Source organism: Danio rerio, chromosome 23 (genome assembly GCF_049306965.1).
Source record: "Danio rerio strain Tuebingen ecotype United States chromosome 23, GRCz12tu, whole genome shotgun sequence".
Lineage (NCBI taxonomy): Eukaryota > Metazoa > Chordata > Actinopteri > Cypriniformes > Danionidae > Danio > Danio rerio.
The window spans coordinates 28,413,354-28,428,845 of NC_133198.1; the positions used below are offsets into that span (position 1 = coordinate 28,413,354).

The following is a 15,492-nucleotide window of genomic DNA, read 5'->3' on the forward strand; positions in this document are numbered from 1 at the left end:
TTTGTAATCTTACATGCAGGATCTCAATCTGTTGCCGTGAGCAGCTCACAATAAAATTGGTTTCTGTGTGTTGTAAATAACATTCAGTTTCTGGCACAGACTCATTTGACTTCATAAAACCTTTATTTATCATGCATTATTCATAGACTGTAAAAGATACGGACGTAGTATCCATGACGTCACCCAGAAGTTTCTGAAGAGCACAAATGAAGCTACAAGTAGGCATGGCCAACTGTCACCATTTTGTTTGCACGTCATTGCACCGTCAGTGGAGCATTGAGCCACTAAGCATTGTTTTTATACAGTTTTTTTTACAGGAGGAAAAAGCAAATTGCTTCCAAATTCTTCAAATATAATCTGTGTTAGTAACTGCTAAGCTATTTATGAAATCTAGGCATAAAACTGTATGATAATGCTTCCAATGACTGTTCTATTGCCTACAGTTAATCAATCTGTCAGATGGAGAGAAGTCAACAGATCATTTCACTCACCTGGGAAATGGAGGCCAATTAAATGATTTGTGAGCACAAATAAGTGCACACAGCATGCCATATTATCTGATAATTGTAAGAAATAATTCCAAAAGGCCATTGACTGTGTAAAGCCACATTAAACAAAACAAAAATACGATTTATATGCCAAGTTCAGCGGCTAATCAGCTGACGTGGCATGACCGTGACCAGTGAGATCTAGCTGTCAATTAAGTGGCCACGCCCTTAATTATGCAGACTAAATATAACTTAATAAAAACTAAACGGATGAGTTATAGAAAAAAAATTCACCCCCCTCACAGTTGTTATAAAAGGTAATATTGGCTATTTACATCAAAACCATCTTTTGTACCAGGCTATAAACATGTCTTTATCAGCTGTAAAATTTAGCATTGCAGTCAGTGGACATCTGGAGTTCCTGGAGCCCCCAAAGGAAAGTTGATAAATTGTAATTTCAGTTACTTCTGTATTGGCTTCATGAGGGAGAGCGGGATGTTGCCACTAGGTATTATAATTTATTATTATTATTTCTTTTCAAAATGCTGGTAGGCATTGACTTGCATTTTACAAGTCTCCAAGGACCCCAATTTTCATTTCAAAATCATCTTTAATGATTTATAAATGAATTTCGTTATTTTTGCCCTTAAAGACAACCTCAGACTTGGAATCAAGAATTAAAGTACGTACCATCAGCCTTGCACGTGTGGTTAATCCTGGTGAAGTATTTGTGGCAGCTGCATTTGTAGGAGCCTTTGGTGTTATTACACACATGAGAACATACGCCAAACTGTTTGCACTCATCCTTATCTGAAAAAAAACGCAACAATATTAACAATGTTAATACGCACACTGTAGGTTCTGATATAACGTGCTGAGTAATAAAGTCTCTTTGGGTCTTATGAAGACTGCAGGCAGTACCTTCACAGGTGTTGTGTCTAACACTTTGGAAACCAGGTTTGCAGGAGCAGAAGGTGTCTGTGCCATTAGATACACAGTGAGCCTCATCGCCGTCTCCACACAGAGATTTGTTACTCTTACAGTCGTTCAGCATGGTGTCTTCAAAAAACAAAAGAAAAATTTAAAAAGAAATTTAGAGCACTTCAATATCAAGTTATAATATTAAAACGTTTATTTTATCCATAACGATCGATGGGGACATTAAAATAAACTCATTTGAATTACAATGTTTATATATATATATATATATAAAAATACAAAATAAAAACCATAAAAGGATGGCATTCAATTATTTCAGAGAATATTTCGCTGGAACTTCTACCTTTTCTCATTCACTTTTTAGTTCTATTTGCATTTTGCACTTTGACAAGATATAAATGTATAATTATTATTATGATATAATTATTAAAACAATACAATTGTAATATAATTTACATTTTTGATTGTGACAAACCTGTACTATACAGATAGCAGCATCTCACCTGTCTTGCAGCCGATCTCATCAGAGCCGTAGTCTTCACAGTCGTTGAAAAAGTTGCAACGCAGGTTGGCACTGATGCATTTGCCATTGGTGCACCTGAACTGGTCTTTATCACATGTGGATTCATAGTCTGTATGAACACGTCACAACAGTTAATGCAAACACTCGCTGATAAATGACTGATGCACAGCAGAGCTGAAAACTCACCACAGCTGGCCTCATCTGAGTTGTCTCCACAGTTGTCCACTCCATCGCACAGCTTGCTTCTCGTGAGACACACACGATTATTACGACAGCGGAAATTTCTAGTCGGTGGGCACTGGAAGTGTCCTGAATAACAGCAGAGAAGATTTAATCTTAGCTTTAAGTGCATTCATTCTGTTTTAAATGTATCATCATCAACCAAAACATTGACAACTGAGAAGGTTTTAAAATCAAATTAAAGACTTTTTAATAACTAATAAATGAAATAAATACCATACAGACATAGTAAAAAAGTCTGGTAACACTTTAGCTTAGGTGACAATTTGTGCTATTAGCTACTGGCTAACTAGGGCCAGACAGAATCTGCTGACATTTTTTTTGCTATTTCTGCTATTTTGGGAGTATCGTAAATTAAAACTTAATATATGAAATTTTCTAAATAAAAGCTTTTAAATTGTATTTAATATTTACAATGCAAATCCATCTACAGTAGATCCACTTATTTTGAAAACTAAGCAAGTCTCTTGTATAATATCTACTGAAAACTAGAAAATATTACTTTATAACACTTTCATATGTCAATAATATTACTAAAATAATTTAAATGCTGAATAAATATAAATTTAAACACATTTACACAAGCAAATAAATAGACTTGGGCTATAAATCTGCGTGTTTCCATGTAGGCCTACTTATAACTTACCTACTATTAAGATATTAACTGTTCATTAGAAGTTAAGTGAAGTATAATCTTGTTCTGCATCCCTAATCCTACCAAATACCTAAAACCCAACTTCTACCTTAATAACTATTAATAAAAAGCTAATTACTAGTTTATTAAGCTAGGACTGTTAATTAAAGGTGCAGTAGGTGACTGCCTTCAGAAACATTTTTTGTTGTGCTGGCTGAAAGTCTCTTCACATTCAAATAGTACTGATTAAAGTAAGTGATCTAAATGTATTTTTATGTATTTTTATATTCTGGTTAAGGCATAAGACTAAAAAATGTTTGTCCAATTTAAATGTCGAGCTGACATCTCCCATAATTCTGATACGGAGCTCAAACTGTCTGTCAGCAAATGCAAATTTAAGTTACTGCGCACCTGTTTGTACGCAGCTCTTCCATTTGTGGACACACGTGCATGCGCGTTCACGAGAGTGGTAGAGAGAGAGCGAGCAGTAAAAACATGCTGAATCGAAACTTTTTAAAAATCTTGAATCAATATTGGAGTTACTTTCGCATGCTGGAGGAAGGACGACACCATGGCTCAAGTATTTCTCTTGGACAGGTAATGTTATGATTTGAAACTATTTTTGTCACGCAGAGCTGATGTAGACTGGGTTGTTATGACTGAGTTATAGGCACAGAAGTGTAGTTTAGCCACTGAAATCTTCTGGTGTAAGATTGATGTGACTATTTTCTGTTTCATAAAGGCCTTTTACAGCATTAATAATGTAGATTTTATTTAGTTTAACAACAGAACATCAGTAAATAACGCTATTCCGCCTAGCCTACTTTACTTAGCTTAAGATGGTTTTATATTCATATTGGTTAATTTTTGAACATTGACAACGTGCGACGCGCTTCCTATGGTGTTTACCGCTACTCTGAATATTCGGTCAGAAGTAGCATGTAAGTACAGCTTAGAATTGAGTGTAATAATGAGTGTAATTCCTGCACGACGCCGGCCAAGCTTTAGCTCAACACATGAGAGAGGGTTCTGCTGTCATCTTCATTAAGGTTCGTGCGCTTGTGTTTTCAGGTGGCGTGGCTTTGGACGGCAGGGGAGGGACGGTGTTTTAGAGATTTATGCTAACAGGCTAGCATTGTGGCAGATCACCTTCTGCACCTTTAATATGTTAATAGTGAATTGTGACAAAAAAATCAAGTGTTACCAGAAATCCTATTTTAACACACTATTTAAAATTTCCTACATAAATTAACTAGCAAACGGCGAAAGTTTAATAAACTACAGATACCGGCAGGTAAATAAAAAAAATAAATAAATACCATTATACTTCACTATTGATTACATTAAGAATTACAAACATTCTGATGTATATCATTCTCTGAAATGCTATATTTAAATATGCAAACAAGCAACTACATCATAAAGCATGCAAAAAGGTTTGGTTTAAACTTTTTTGGACATATTAAAGTCAAAATGATTTTCACAATTACTTTGTAGAATTAAATGTATATATTCAGGCAAATTATGCATGAGCATGTTCCTCTGTCAAAGCCTTCAAAATATAAATATGAATATAACCATGAAGTGTGGTGTAAATGAAGTAAATGCTCCTAAATTAAAATGCTTTTATTAAAAATATACATTGTTATTGAAATCTACAGATACAAATGGATAATGTTTGACAAATGTAACAGTTAAATGTAAATTCTGGATGATTTTTTTTACAATAGACTAAAACAAACACTATAAGAAAAGCCAAATTTCCCCAATCTCTTTTTGTTGAGTGTGTGTGTGTGTTTGTGTATGTGTGTTTGTCTACGTGTTTTGTGACATATCAGGACACTAATCTGTATAATGACATAGGTATGACACAGGTATTACAAAAAGGAGGAAAATGTGAGGACATTGGTGATGTCCTCATTTCTCAAAATGCTTATAAATCCCACAGGATGAGTTTAATCAGAGAGTAAAGCTGCACACAGTCTCCTGTGATGGTTAGGTTTAGGGGTAAGTCAAGGTGAGGGCAATATAATATACGGTTTGTGATGTATAAAATGTATGGAAACCTATGTAATGTCCCCACTTTTTATAAAAACAAACGTGTGTGTGTGTGCGTGTATGTGTGTGTGTATACTTACTGCATGCCTCAGGGTTCTCATCTGAATTATCTCCACAATCATCCTCTCCATCACACTTCCAGGACAGTGGTTTACACAGAGTGTTATTACACTGGAACTCCTCACTGGAGCAGTGCCGCACCTCTGAGAGAGCAGGAGTAGAAAAATCAGATCAATCCATTAGACCAATCTTAACAAGAATACACATGTATAAGCCTGCAATAAACAGACACGCATACCAGTAATCTCACAGCGCTCTTCATCACTGCCATCAAGGCAGTCCACATCAGCATCACAACGCCAGGGGAGCGGAATACAGTGACCATTCTTACACTGAAACTGATCCTCCTCACACTTCAGATCACAGCCATCCTAACAGACACACACAGAAATAAAGATTCATATATTATACTGTCATGTAATATCACTTAACATAACACATGGTGTTAAATAAAAACAATAAAATTTAACACATTCAAAATATTTAATTCAATAAATAAAGCATTACAAAATATGTTTGATTAGGGATACAGCATACGATCACAGCAATTTCTGCAATTTAGTTTTAATTTTTAATACAGAATGTTTATTTGTCCTTAAATTATACTCATTTATTTGTCCTTAAAAATGTTTAGTTCAGGTAGGATTTTTATTGTGGTATTAAAAACTACAATTACAAACTGAAACATCACTAGTATGTACAATTTAGGTGTCAATCTAATTTATATAACTTACATATAAGTTTAAAATGTACTACAAATACATAATAGGTAAAAATAAATGAATAATTAAAACAGGTAAAAATAAATGAATAATTAATAGGTATTATGTGAAGCAAATTGTTAAAATTATAGTATTACACTGCAGTATGGTCGGGTTGTAACTATAATAATATCCATACAGAGCAATTAACAGCCAATAACTCATTTAGTAGACACATTGAGTAATTGTAATCACAGTAAAGTGAATGGAATGTAAATGCAATCAATTTGTTATATATATATATATATATATATATAAATATATATATAAATATATATATAAATATATATATTTATTTATATACACACACACACACGCATATATATATATAAATAAATGTGTGTGTGTGTATATATATATATATATATATATATATATATACACACACACACACACACACACACACACACACACACACACACATATATATATATGTGTGTGTGTGTGTGTGTGTGTGTGTGTGTGTGTGTGTGTGTGTGTGTGTGTGTGTGTGTGTGTGTGTGTGTGTGTGTGTGTGTGTGTGTGTGTGTAATATAATATAATAATGGAGAGTATCTTGGGATGCTAGATAAACATAAGTAGCTCATTAATATCCTACAATTTTACAAATAAATTAATATTCATGAATGTGTTATATTTGTTTACATACACCTAGATCAAAAGGCAAATAGAAGAGACTAAATTAAATAGAATTTATAAGTAATAGAATATAAAAATTATATAATTCATATTGGTGCGATTACAAAATCCAGTGCTTTCAGGATGTTTTAACAAATGATTAGATTTAGCAGAAACTCATGGTTGAATGGAGAATTGTTGCAGTTAAGTGAAGATTTGATTAAGTGGTCCATCGATTATTGCACTTCTTCAATTGGCTACACACAATTTGCATTACAGGTGGTGAAGGGAGGTAATGAACTGCAGTACCTCATCAGATCCATCTGAGCAGTCATGATCTCCATCACACTTCCACCTTCCAGCAATACAGCGGCCATTAGAGCAGGCAAACTCACTCTCTGAGCACTGACGCGGCACTGACAGAGACAGAACAAGACAAGTAAATGTTGAAACTGAACATAGACATTCTGTATGTGCCAGCAATACACTATGGTGACTGCAAGGAAAACATAAGAGGAAAGAAAGGGACACATTTTAAGACAAGGGCTATAGTAAAGCTTAAAGAGTGAGGGCAAAAGGAAACACTTTTAACACATACTGTACATCTAATAATCAAATTCAGAGATCCCAAACCTGATGATCATTTTTGTGACATACCTTTTTTACTTTAATAACTTCCAAGTTACTTGTGTTTACATGTATAGAGATTTAGAAATGTATGTAAATTACACTACTAATTGAGTGCAGTGAAACATACACACAAAATATACGTCTTTAAGAACTGTACTTCATTCAATTTCATATATAGTGTTGAAGTAAATGTATACATTTTATAAATATATTCAATATATTTCACATATTTAATAAATACATGTGTATGTGTGTATTTTATTATAAATTTGGAATAACCTCTTTGACATTTTTTATGACACTTTACAATCATTTTTCATTACTTAATGTTAGTTCATGTATGTACTAACATAAACTAAGAATGAACAATACTTGTACAACGTTTAATCATTATAGTTCAACAGTTACTAAAGCCATGTTTCTCAAAGTGGGTGTCGCGGGACAATGAAGGGGGGGGTCGCCTGGTGATTTCCAAAAATCTATTTATTTTTTCTAAACCATAGGAATTACTATATTTTATACATAACCTACTGAAGAGAAAAAAAAATGTTGTTTATAGTTACCATTTACTATATAGTTACTATAGTAGCTTATAGTTACTATTGGATTGCGACCCCTGGGGTAATTACATTATATTAAAGAAAGCAAAAGTGTCAGATGCAGCAGATTGATTTTATAACACCAGGTTAAACTTTCTGGCACATTCATAGCTGTGACAAAAAAATAAAAACGAAGAATAGACTTGGGAGGATATTGGGGGTCGTGAGTCACTGGCATTGTCATTTTGGGGGTCGCGGACTGAAAAGTTTGGGAACCCCTGTACTAAAACATTATAAAAATCCAACTTCATTTTCAATTACTAACGTTGACAAATCAAATTAATACTGTAATAAACCTATTGTTTACTGTTTATTCAAGCCAGTAAATACATTAGCTAATATATTAAGCAATACAACCTTACTGCAAAGCGTTACCAATATTTTTATGTAAAATTGTAAACTATATGTTTGTTAATATATAAAAAAAAAAAAATCTAAATGTAGGAAAAATCTAACAATATTAGCATGTTAACTGCTAAAAGCGTCACTGTATTTAATTTAAAGAAGGAAAAATGAACTCTACAATTTCGCCACTAGAGGGCAGAAGCTGTGCCACTTCTGTCAAAAACACAAATGAAAGCATGGGGAAATGAGGAGAAGAGAGGAGAGGTTTGAAGGGGTTGGAGACCTACCTCTGAGTCAAGCCAATGGGTCAGTGTGAAATGAAGAATAGAGACAACATGAAGTGAGATGCAGCAGTGAGCAACATGGGTGAGCTATGACACCGGACAAAATACCCACAATGCCTCCCACAGACAAATGTAACGGGCACAAATAATAGGAAGCTGCTAGATTCAGCGTTGTGCGTGTACAGTAGTGGTACATGCAGTCTCAGGTGCATTAAGGTGAGCAGGAATGCTAAAGTCAGTCTGTCTGTTGAGATACGTACCACACTTCTCCTCATCTGAGTTATCGCCACAGTCATTATCATAATCACACTGCCAGCGGCCCGGCACACAGCGGTTGTTCTTACAGCGGAACTGGTAAGGCTCACATGTTCTCTCATCTGCCATAAGAAAAACAAATGATTAATCAGTTTTATCTAAATAAACAGTTTACTAATTATAAAATAAAACATACTAAAGAGGATCAAACATAAATGACTTCTGTATTTTTATCATTACACACAGTGTTGGGTTAAAGTTACTTCAAAAAAGTAATTAATTACTATTTACATCATTACAATTGTATTGAAGTTACGTTTCTAATTACTTTTCCTGAAAAGTAATTTAATTAGTTCACCCAATACTATTTAAAAATATATAATTCTCAATGCATACACAATAAAGATTATTTTAATTCTTTAAATTTGAATCAAACCAGATTCTTAGTTTTATTTTAAAAACTCACATAAATTTTTTAAAAACATTATGTATCAAAACAAAAAAAAACATCCAGTATAATGACACCATATTTCATAAATAGAATATATTACAATTTCTTAAATGGCTTGTTCACAAAAAAATAATAATTCTGTCACCATTTACTCACCCTTTACTTGAGTTTTTCTCTTCTGTTGAACACAAGTGAAGATATTTTGAAGACTGTTGGAAACCTGTAACCATTGACTTCCATAGAAGGAAAAGCAAATACGATGGAAGTCAATGGTTACAGGTTTTCAGCTTTCTTTGTGTGTAACCAAAGAAAGAAACTCAAAGGTTTGGAACCACTTGAGTGGATTAAATAGTAAGCACATTTTTATTTTTCACTTTAAAGGTGCTGTATGTACGTTTTTGACTCTTCTGAAGCATAAAAATACCATAATATGTTTGCAAATATTTAAGAAACGTGCCAGGTGAACATTCTTGTTTATCTGAAAAACAATGCTGAAGTCAATATTCTGCTTTTTAAAATGGGCGTTCTGTGCTGCTGTCTTTGTTTTGGTTCTTTAAACCCACCCAATGGCAGTTTATACAATTATATTTCAGCACCCTGGGTTGCCTTGTTGGAAAATCGCGTATTTCATTCATTCATTTAGAACGACTCTCGAAGCATGCACCCGTGACTGAAATGTGACCTCCAGTGGACAGTAGCAGACTCCGAAATTAGACGCAGATTCAGAGTTCCACATAAGGTTATTTATTAGCAAAAATTATAAATATTACTAACGTAAACATTAGGTGAGCAGGTTATATTTTAACCCCGTGTCCTAACAACACGCTACGTGATGGATTTGCAGTGATGAGCAATTTGGCTGTTTGATCCAGAAATGCAAGTCCTAGTTCAACAACTGGGTGTCAAACTTACATATTGCACCATTAAGCAAGTGCAATAGTCAGATTAATCTAACCTCCATTGAGTTATTATGCTAAATATCGAACTAAAAACAACAAAATATCCCATTACACTGTTTTAAAGTGAGTTATTTCATACAGAAGTGATTAATTTATTTGCAGTAGTTAATACATTATAAGTAACTGCAATTAAATAACCTTAAAATTAAAAATAAACCCTTAATTTGCTTTTTCATTGGAAAAGTAATCTAATTAAAGTAACTAGATACTTTCAAAATAAGTACACATAACACTGATTACATATTAAATATTTATTATTATTAATTGAATAACAATACATTAAAAAAATAATAAAATATTTTAATGAGAAAGAGGAAAATGGATAAATGTAGAATTAATAAAAAGGCATAAATGAAAGGAATAAAGAAAAAGTCAGTCATACCGCACTCCTCTTTGGGTTCATCAGAGGCGTCGCCGCAGTCGTCCTCTCCATCACATGTCCAGCGAGACGGGATACAGCGGCCTGAGTCTTTACAGCGGAACTCATCTACACCACACTTCATCTGAGCTGTAAAAAGAAAAGAAAAAAAAACAGAAACAGCTGTTATGTGCATGTTATACTGATTTGGTTTTTCCTCTAGGAATCATTTAACATGCTCAAATGTTTGCTTATTATGCTATATATAATATTTCCTGGAAAAAAGTCACACTGTGACAAAATTGCATTGTTAAAAACAATAACAAAAATAAAAGCAAATAAGGATATAAGCAACATTTTAGAGTATAATTCAAACTATCAGCTGTCTGAAACAAAAGGAAATTAGCTTCCTGCACTTCACAACAATCCTTTATATTTTCAGAAAAGTAAAAAGAATTAAATATGGAGACAAAAAACAAACAGAAATTAAAGTGTTATGCCCTAAATGTCAAAACTATTTTAAGTGGAACTACAGTATGTGGGACTTACTGCAGTTGGCTGGTTCATCAGACTCATCCACACAGTCGTAGTCTCTATCGCACACCCAGACTCGGGGTATACAGCGTTTGGTGATGGCACACTGGAACTGGTTAGGAGCGCAGGTCACCTCCGCTAAAAGAGATCACAGAAACACTCAGCCAATCAGCACATTGGAAAACACTGGTGAAACTCATAACAATCAAGTTTAACCAATAAGCAGACTTACGACAGTCCTTCTCATCTTCTCCCTGACCGCAGTTGTTCTGTCCGTTACAGCGCAGGATTCCAGGAATACAGCGACTAGGATGTGAACACTTGAATTGGCTGGGCAGGCAAACATGGATGTCTGAATGACAAAAGAGAGGGTATTCATATAGCAAACGGAATCAAGTAAGTTAATACATTTAGTTCCACTCAACAGGCTGGTAATCATACCACAGTTGGCCTCATCAGAGTTGTCTTGACAGTCATTGTCTCCGTCACAGATGTAAGCAGGGTTTGTGCAAAGACCCGTGCCGCACTGGAACTGACCTGGTCTGCATTTAAATTCAGCTGGACACAAGAACACGAGCATGAGGATGGTGTGTTTGTCTGAAACTTTCTCTCTTTTATTATTTACGGAAAATACACTTACGACAATCAGCTGGCTCGTCTGAGCGATCTCCACAGTCATCCTCAGTATCACACTTCCACCAGAAGGGAATGCACTTATCATTCTTACAGACAAACTATGGTCAGAAAAGGAGAGATAGAGAAACAGACAGTCAGAGGAGTGATCACTGACAAGAACATATGCAGGTCATATTCCACATAAATATATATTCCTGGACATTTAAGACTTTCATTTTCAAGTAAAACCCAATATTTAAATGTATTTATTAAGCCTGTTGGCACTTTCTCTAATAACTTTAACACAAGTTTGCAGATCCATGTATTTAGTTTTTTTTTTCATTAAAAGCAGCCAAAAGCAGTAGTGTAAAATACCCAAACTACTGTAATTGAGTAGTTTTTTTTTTAGAACTTTTAATTTACTAAGTAGTTAATGTTTACTTTTACTTTCCCTTGAGTACATTTTTAGTGCAGTATTAGTACTTTTACTCCACTACTTTCCTTCAGCCTGCAGTCACTACTTTATTATTTCCTGTCTATGGGGATTAGAATCAGTCTTGTGATTCTCGTCCAATCAAATCGCATATAGAAGGTAAATTGCATCATAATGAACTACCTCAAGACATGGCCGATTTATAATTGCAACTGTTTGTAAGCATTAAAAGTGTCCAAGTAGATGAAGTGTGTCCAAAATCTTTACACACATTGACCCAGAGACTGTTTAGAAGCATGTTACTGATGATTGGATGACGGATGTTTACTGTATGATGACTAAAATGACCTCAAACACCCAGCAGGCACAAGAAGTCAACATGACGTCAGACAGACGTTGCATTTTGTTTGGAAATTAAAATCGTGTTGACGTCAGAACCAAACATCAGGTTGACGTCAATGTCCAACCTGAAATCAACCAAATATTATTGTCTAGGGCTCTATTTTGACGGTCCATGCGCAGAGCGCAAAACACAGGGTGCAAACGCTTTCAGGGCGTATCAGAACGCGTTTTTGCTCATTTAAGGATGGGAAAATCTGCTTTGCGCAGTGGCGCATGGTCTAAAAGGGTTGAGTTTATTTTCTTAATGAGTTACAGGTGTGTTTTGAGAATAAACCAATTAGAGTCTCATCTCCCATTCCCTTTAAGAGCCAGCTGCGTCGTGCCAAGAGCGCATTCGCTATTTACAGGATGCAAAGTAAGTCTAAGTGTAAAAAATGAGCCTTTTACTAGCAAACAGTTAATAGTTTTTTAACAGAAAACTGTTAAACAGAGCATCTACTGCGTGAGAATGAGAGATAATGGATGTACTTTCACATTCACTCTTGGATAGGGAAACCTTTAAGCACAGACATCAATTAGTCTATAAATAAATAATTTTGTTTGTTAAGCGCAAATATTCGTTTTAAAACTATTTCTAAATTCAGTTCTAATTTTCAGCAAACGAATAAAAGAATAATAATAACAAAATGTGCTCAAAAACCTGAGTTATATCCTAAAACACATGCTGTGCCCCATATGGTCTAAAACCTGACAGGTGGACAAATCTAAGCTTGTTTTTAATAAAACAAATATACATATGGATATAATAAATAATACTGCTAATAATAATAACATTATACAAAAGCAAAATGTTATGAATGAACTGAAAAAGCCTCCCGAGATGAAGACATAAAAGCAGTGATTTTTCATATTTATGTAGGCTAGAAAATAATATGTTTTGTAATATTTTAATCCTTTATATTTATATCCAATATCTACTCTTATTATATCCTATATATATATCCTTAATATTAAATTTTTTTCATATGTAAAGATATTTGCCTATTGCTCTCTTGTGCGTATTAAGCCGTGCGTAAGCGAGGCGCAACTCTGCGCCGGAGTTTAGACCGGGTTTGTTTTGGTCTAATGAAAAATCTATTGTAGTTTTTCAAAATAGCAACGCGCCTGCAGTGCGCCTCAGAACGCCTTCCTTTTTAGACCAGAACGCCTATGGGCACACATGAGCGCTAATGCATTTGCTATTTAAACAGCGTAGCGCAACGCCTCAAAACGACTCTTGCGCCAAGCTGAAACTACCAAAAGACTATTGCGCCGCACCTTGCGCCACATTGCGCCGGGTGTATGATAGGGCCCCTAATGATAACACAGCTTGACGTTGTGTGGAAGTTACCACGATGACATCTATCATGTGTTAGATTTTGGTTGCCAAAATAATAAATTACGAATAAATGTCAGTATTTGACGTCAATATGATGTTGGTTTAAGATGTTGGCTCAACATTGGATTTTGGTCACTTTTTAACCCAACCTAAAATCAACCAAACATCAACGTCATTTAACCCTTTGATGCACAAGCTATACAATAGATATAGAATAAATAAACTTAGACGTGTCACTTTAGACCCATGTAGTGCATCACAGGGTTAACGTTGTTATCGAACATCAAAATAATGTTGTCCTCAGACGCTGGCTAGACATTGAATTTTGTCTATCACAACCTAAATCCAACCTAATATTAATGTCTTATGACGTTTTGTGCTTGCTAGGCAATAACTAAATGCACTACAGAATGTTACATTTACACACAACCACAAATAACACAGAAATGCATCAGCTTTTTACAGTGTAATACTCACTACTCTTTTAAGTACTTTTAAAAGGGCTACTTTTTACTCATACTTTGAGTAATATTTACAACAGATACTTTACTCTACTTGCACGACATTTTTTGGCAAGTAATAGTATTTTCACCCAAGTATGATATACAGTACTCTTTCCACCAAAATAAATGGATTGCAGTGCATGATTTACATAATGTAGAAATAAATAATCTTGACTGTACTTAAAATATTTTAGTTTAATAAAAAAATTAAGTTTAGATTTGAATAAGCTAAACTGTTAATAAGAAAAGAAAAAAATTAAGAAAAAAACGTAAGCTCAACAATAACATTTCAATACTTACAGCATATATAAATATATTTATAATTTTTTAAAAGTGCTTCTCACTCAGGGCTGTTGATGGTAATAAGGAATAGATCGTCACTAATGGGCGGAGCTTTCCCTTTCTAATGATATGCATACAAAGGAAGAATGTCTAAATACTTTTTTTTAAAGAAGAATGATTATACAAAAATATAATTAATTCATTTTGACCATTAGAGGCTGGCTGTATTTACACAACGTTGCCTCACAACCATGTTAAAACCCCTTATAAAAGGGATTTTTGCATAACAGGTTCCTTTTATCATGAAATAACAATGAGCAACTTTATTTTTATTAACTAACATTCAAAGATGATAAAATATTGTACTAAAAGCATTGCTCATTCCTATTAGAAATTAAGATTACTTTATGCAACCTTATTGTAAAGTGTTATTGAAAAACAATAAGGTATAATGTAAAATGCAAGAAAACAATGTATTATCTATCAATTTTGTAGTAAAAATGTGGCCTTATTTGTGCCAATCCAGCCCTCACACACACACCTGGCTGGCAGTACAGTTGGACAGGCACTGTTTTCCATCAGCAGCCAGATAGAAGTTGGTGGGACAGGCACACTTATATCCCCCTCCAGGAGAGAGCAGACACAGGTTACTGCAGCCGCCGTTGTCCTCCTGACACGGGTGACCAGACACTGAAACACAGGAGAAAAACACTTAAAAATCATCAGAAAAAAGATTTGAGTTTCCACTACAGGTGTCTCTCTCCTCACCCTCAGGCTGTCTGGATGGGTGGAAGATGTGGATGTCCATGGGACGATGTAGGGTACTGATCAACAGAGTCTTGTTGGTGCCCAGGGTTTTATGAGCTCTGTTGATGGACTTGGTTTCCCAGTCGGTCCAGTAGATGAACTCCTCAAACAGAGTCATGGCGAAGATGTGAGGGATGTCATGGTTCAGAACTGGGCGGAAGACAACAAGACTTGCATTAATTAAAGAAAAAACTTCAAAAAAAAGCACTTAATTACATCATTAAAACTGTATTTAAATTGTTTTTCTAGATATTCTGTTTGAAAAATAATTATTTACTGATTAAGTAATTTACTTGGTAAAGTATTTTATAGACTTATTAAACCTTAATGTGAGTTGATGTGTATTTAAATTGATAAAATACACATACATATGAAAACTAAAAACATTTAAAATGA

The 15,492-nt window shown here is 34.3% G+C and overlaps 1 protein-coding gene across 2 annotated transcripts in view; it reads right to left on the reverse strand.

Moving 5' to 3' along the window:
* The window catches only part of lrp1ab (low density lipoprotein receptor-related protein 1Ab), a 236,023-nt gene that overhangs the window by 18,138 nt on the left and 202,393 nt on the right, over positions 1–15,492 (reverse strand). For both annotated transcript variants that reach the window (XM_005162219.5, XM_021469971.2), the window contains exons 61-75: positions 15,058–15,246; positions 14,831–14,979; positions 11,377–11,470; positions 11,178–11,294; positions 10,969–11,088; positions 10,752–10,874; positions 10,227–10,352; positions 8,440–8,556; positions 6,631–6,737; positions 5,181–5,313; positions 4,963–5,085; positions 2,137–2,259; positions 1,931–2,059; positions 1,410–1,547; positions 1,179–1,298 (exon numbers count right to left, since the gene is read on the reverse strand). In XM_005162219.5, the coding sequence (XP_005162276.1) occupies positions 1,179–1,298; positions 1,410–1,547; positions 1,931–2,059; positions 2,137–2,259; positions 4,963–5,085; positions 5,181–5,313; positions 6,631–6,737; positions 8,440–8,556; positions 10,227–10,352; positions 10,752–10,874; positions 10,969–11,088; positions 11,178–11,294; positions 11,377–11,470; positions 14,831–14,979; positions 15,058–15,246 (1,908 nt within the window). The remainder of the gene's footprint in view (positions 1–1,178; positions 1,299–1,409; positions 1,548–1,930; positions 2,060–2,136; positions 2,260–4,962; positions 5,086–5,180; positions 5,314–6,630; positions 6,738–8,439; positions 8,557–10,226; positions 10,353–10,751; positions 10,875–10,968; positions 11,089–11,177; positions 11,295–11,376; positions 11,471–14,830; positions 14,980–15,057; positions 15,247–15,492) is intronic.